Source organism: Abramis brama, assembly GCF_963993115.1.
Source record: "Abramis brama genome assembly, chromosome: 24".
Taxonomy (NCBI): Eukaryota; Metazoa; Chordata; class Actinopteri; order Cypriniformes; family Leuciscidae; genus Abramis; species Abramis brama.
The window spans coordinates 26,444,501-26,449,500 of NC_139986.1; the positions used below are offsets into that span (position 1 = coordinate 26,444,501).

The window sequence follows — 5,000 nt, forward strand, 5'->3', positions numbered from 1 at the left end:
ATGAACACTCTACTGTCATTATTAACCATCATGATTGATGACCTTTGACCCTGGCTGTCCTCTTGAGATGCCATTGTGTTTTGATTCATAACAGTGTTAATTGACCAAAAGCACCTATGGGAATATTTAACTTAAAACAATTTTGAAATTTCTGGGAATGATTATATTCTTGTTTTGAACTATTTATTCCACCTCTGTGGTTTAATTCATACATCAACGGAGGAGGAGTTCAGTACCATAGAGTTCACATAACACCGATGGGTCACGCCATCATAAAACACCTTTATACAAAACTCATCAGATCACTAAACCAGGAGGACCATCAGTAACCAAATATTTGGACCGTTGTAAATATAGTCTTTCATCGTTGTTTAACGTTCACCTGGTCCAGGCAAACGCATGTATGGCTCAGCAATACCATTATTATACGTCTACTTAAAGCGACAGTGCACTCGAAAAAAGAAAACGATCAAAGTCGTTATTCCGGGTGCATGTAAACAACGTATTCATATGTAACATGTTTAAACCGGGAAGATTTTCACATACAGTAGCTAGTGTATGGCTACGGAAGACTGAATATAATGCAAGTCATATGCATTTGAATATAATCTGTTTTGGAGCAACTTGCGCAACTGGCTAGAAAACTCCAGATGGTGCAAGATGAACGCGTGAACGTGAAAATGATGACCATCTTTTTGGGGGGAGCTAACCCTTTAAAGTCAGTTATTTTTGTGCCTATCTGTATGCATGTACACATAAAAATGATTGTTCCCAACAGCAAAGTACGAATAAAAAGATCTTGATTGAAATAGATCCTTCTGAGATGTTTGTGAACTGTAGTTTCTTCCCTCACACTTTCTCATAATACACTTGATTGGATACTTTCAATGTGGCCGTTTGGCGAATGGGAATAGTGGTTTTCCTCGAGGAGGGGGTGTAAGGTGTCGAGAGGGGTCAGGTCTGTAGTGGCACACGGCTCATATCTCGCCTCAGTGTCAGCGGGAGACTGGCCCAGCCGGTCCAGGAGGAGGGAATTGAGGTATCCGATGGGAATAGGAAGGAACGCAACAATGATGAGTGTGACCAGGACAGCAAGCGCCCAGCCAGGATAAGGGAGATCTTCCTTCGATGCCTGAGAGGAAATGTAGGACAAAAGCAATGTTAATCATGTAAAGCCTCATATATGATGGTCCAAAACATTTTTTTTTTTTTTTAATGGAGCCATTAATTGAACTTATAGCAAAACCTAAAAATATATTTGCATTTGCATGTGTGATTTTTCTTAAGTATCATATTTGATACTTCAGGTTTTTATGGCTCATATAATGAGAATATGGAGCTCAAACACAAGAAAAAGCCTTGATTCAGAGGATCAAACACAGCAAAGATACGTAATTTGGTGCAGATGCTGATATTTATATGGCTAAAAAGGAAAGTAAAATTCTGATCTAATGTAAATCAATGACATTTTTATAACAGCGTAGCAGACTACTTGCATAAAATGCACATAAATATCAGTCATCACTCTATATCTTCTAATAATACGTCTTAGTAAGATGATATTTAAATGCTTAGTGTTATGATCAAAGCTCTGTAGTTTTAAAACCTTTAATGCAATGAAATACAATGATGATTGAGAGATGAACAAATAAACCTTCCTCAAAAGCCTGATGATCATACTTGACTCACATTTGAATGTGATTTTTCAAAAGAATTATGTATGGATAGTCAAGTAAATAAAGTTGCCTTGACTGACTTTTTTCTCTTAAAATTGCTAGCTTACATCTTGCAATTCTGACTTTTATTGTAGAATTGCGTGATATAAAGTCGCAAATGTGTGTTATAAAGTCAGAATTGCGTATTATAAAGTCAGAATTGCGTATTATAAAATCAGAATTGCGAAGCAAGCTTCCATACTAGTAAGTGTTCAACACTATAAAAGTTGCTCTTATGTTTACTTTATAAAAGTCAGTGCAGATTTCACAGTAAAAAGACAGCTGAAGGTGGACGCATTTACAATTATACTAAAAGATTCTTTACTTGCTAAAAAAGAAACTATCAATCAGACGACAGAAGGCATGCAAGTAGATTGTGTGCAACAGGTTTTTCAGAGACGTTTTGATCATGTTAATAATCTATAGGTCTTATAAAGTAGCATATATAAATATGAAACAGTAGCTTTACAGGGTTAAAGATTAAAGGTAATGGTTTACTTATGATCTGACCTTTTCTCTATTCCAGGCGGTGTATGTAGGGCGATTCAGGACCATCTTTAGCAGACTGGCACCCAAGAGTCCCAGCATAGCGACTGGACACACGTACTTCCACAGGTACTTGTACACCACAGGGACCGGCCGATTCAACATCTGTTTCAGGTCCTCTAAAAACCTGCATCAATAAATACATCTCGTTTATGCATTCAACCAGATGACGAAACACTTCTACTCGAGCACTGAGAGTCTGTGGTACCTGTCGGCTCCATAAACCCAGGCCACGCTGAAGGTCTGAAAGATGACAACGATGATGAGCGGAAGTGTGGCGGAATAATCATCAAACATCGTCACAAAGTAGTTTCCACAGCGCTGAGTGAACATTAGACCAATCAGAAAGCCCAACACACAGCTGCACACTGACAGAGAGAGAACACCACCACACAAAGATTAAACACACCAATCATATTCAAACTACTGGCAAAACCCAAATATAGGAAACGTGCATCAAATATAAACATAAGAACAAGAGAACAATTGGTACATGTTTAATGGAAGTCATAACAGTGTGTTACCTGTGAAGATGAGCTTGTGATTGCGTAGTGTCTTAAAGGTGTCTGTTAGCGGTGTCATTATTCCGGCCATGGTGCCGAACATAGTGGACAATCCCAGATTGAGCAGCATGAGGAAGAACAGCACCGACCAGAACGGACTCCCGGGAAACAACGTCATGGCTTCTGTGAACGCTATGAACGCTAAACCCGTTCCCTCAACACCCTGAGAGAGAGAGAGAGAGAGAGAGAGAGAGAGAGAGAGAGAGAGAGAGAGAGAGAGAGAGAGAGAGAGAGAGAGAGAGAGAGAGAGAGAGAGAGAGCGAGAGAGAGAGTGAGCGAGCGAGAGCGAGAGAGAGAGAGGGGAGATCATCACCTTCAATGAGAGTCACTTTAGAAATGGAGGATAACTAGAGAAATAGCCTTTTAAGATTTTATTAATCTCCATGACTTTTTTAGACCTAGATCATATTTTTGATGTCCCCTACCCCAGCAACCACCCAGAACATTCTAGCAATGCCCTAGCAACCACCCAGGCCAGAACATTTCAACATTGCTCTAGCAACACCCCAAACATTCCAGCATTTCCCTATCAACCCCCCAGAACATTCCAGCACTGCTCTAGCAAACTGCAAAACATTCCAACATTGCCATACAGGGTTCCAGACTGCGACCATTTTTTGAGAATGTGCGAGTTAAAATTTTATGTGTGCATGGTCATGTAGCCTACTACTCAGTTAAACTCACGCATGAATTTTCCTGCATTGAACTTGTTTTAGCGCCCACCAAAGTGAATTTTTGTACCACCAAAGTCTTATTTGATCGGTGAGTAATGTAGATGAACTGCGGCGCTTGTGACAGGGCGCATGTTTAACTGAAAGAGCGAGAGCGAGAGCGAGAGAGAGAGCGAGAGAGAGAGCGAGAGAGAGAGGGGGTCACGTGCGCGCACTCTCTCTCTTCGGAGCCAGGCGAAAGTGTAAACAAGACTTCACCGTCTCCAAACTAAGTGCCGTCTTGCTCTCTCTCCCTCGCACATATTAATCAAAATAAATCGACACGGTGGTAAAAGGTCCGAAGACCAAAGTTTCATGTGGAGCATTCGGAGAGTTTTTTTCCCTGAATTATCGCTGGGAATGAATTGTGCTAAATAAGTTGCCTTATCTTCTCTGAAAAGCGTTCCGGACATTCAGCGGACATAAAACAACACTTTAATTAAACGAAAAAAACTGTCCAGTGATGAAATGTTTTCTGTGTTGACACAAATCTTGGATGTCCATGTCCTTCTGCTGGGATAATCACACAACGCGCATGACATCCAATTCGCGAACTAATGACTCCTTAGAACTGATTAATTTTAATGAATGGTTAAAACAACTGATCTTTCCAACACTGAACTCAGGAGACGTCTGAATCAGTGTATAACTAATCAGTAACACCTTACAATAAGGTTCTATTTATTACATAAATTACATAAAAAGTACAGTTTGCTTACTCAAGCTTAAGATTTAAAATAAATATAACCACTTGTTTTTTTGAAAACCATATGACTACATTTTTCCACACAGTGCTATCAAGAATCGATAAGAGAATCGTTAAAGAATCGGATCGATGAGCAGAATCGTCAGTGGCATTGATAAAATCTTATCAATTCCCATCCCTATGTGAAGACAGTAAAATTATAATCAAACATTAAAGAACATGCATGTTTTTTTAATAGTTTTTTTGAGAGTTAAAAGATTAAAACATTTTGCTATCATGAGGTCTTGTCACTGTCAGTCTTTTTACATCAGTGCAAAACTAGGGTATGCAGATTAAGACCACTATTCATCAGCATGCACTGATTAATCCCATGGCATGTAGCAAAAAATAAAATAAAAAGGTGCAACCAAATCATATGCTGGTGCGACCAACTGAGAAAGTTGGTAGCACCAGTGCAACCAGTGGAAAAGTTAGTCTGGAGCCCTGCCATAGCAACCACCCAAAACATTCCAGCATTGCCCTAGCAACCACCTAGAACATTTTAGCACTGCTCTAGCAAACTGCAAAACATTCCAACATTGCCAAGCAACCACCCAAAACATTCCAGCATTGCCCTAGCAACCCCCTAGAACATTCCAGCACTGCTCTCTCTAGCAAACTGCAAAACATTCCAACATTGCCATAGCAACCACCCAAAACATTCCAGCATTGCCCTAGCAACCCCCTAGAACATTCCAGCACTGCTCTCTCTAGCAAACTG

The 5,000-nt window shown here is 40.0% G+C and overlaps 1 protein-coding gene across 4 annotated transcripts in view; it reads right to left on the reverse strand.

Annotated features, from left to right (window-relative positions):
• Nucleotides 1-5,000, reverse strand: part of slc6a16b (solute carrier family 6 member 16b) — a 15,284-nt gene that overhangs the window by 2,341 nt on the left and 7,943 nt on the right. For 2 of the 4 annotated variants that reach the window (XM_084103147.1, XM_084103148.1), the window contains exons 9-12: nt 2,786-2,987; nt 2,470-2,629; nt 2,226-2,388; nt 989-1,132 (exon numbers count right to left, since the gene is read on the reverse strand). In XM_084103147.1, the coding sequence (XP_083959273.1) occupies nt 989-1,132; nt 2,226-2,388; nt 2,470-2,629; nt 2,786-2,987 (669 nt within the window). Of the gene's footprint in view, nt 1,133-2,225; nt 2,389-2,469; nt 2,630-2,785; nt 2,988-5,000 lie in introns of all 4 variants that reach the window. The other 2 variants (XM_084103145.1, XM_084103146.1) reach the window with 1 other exon arrangement.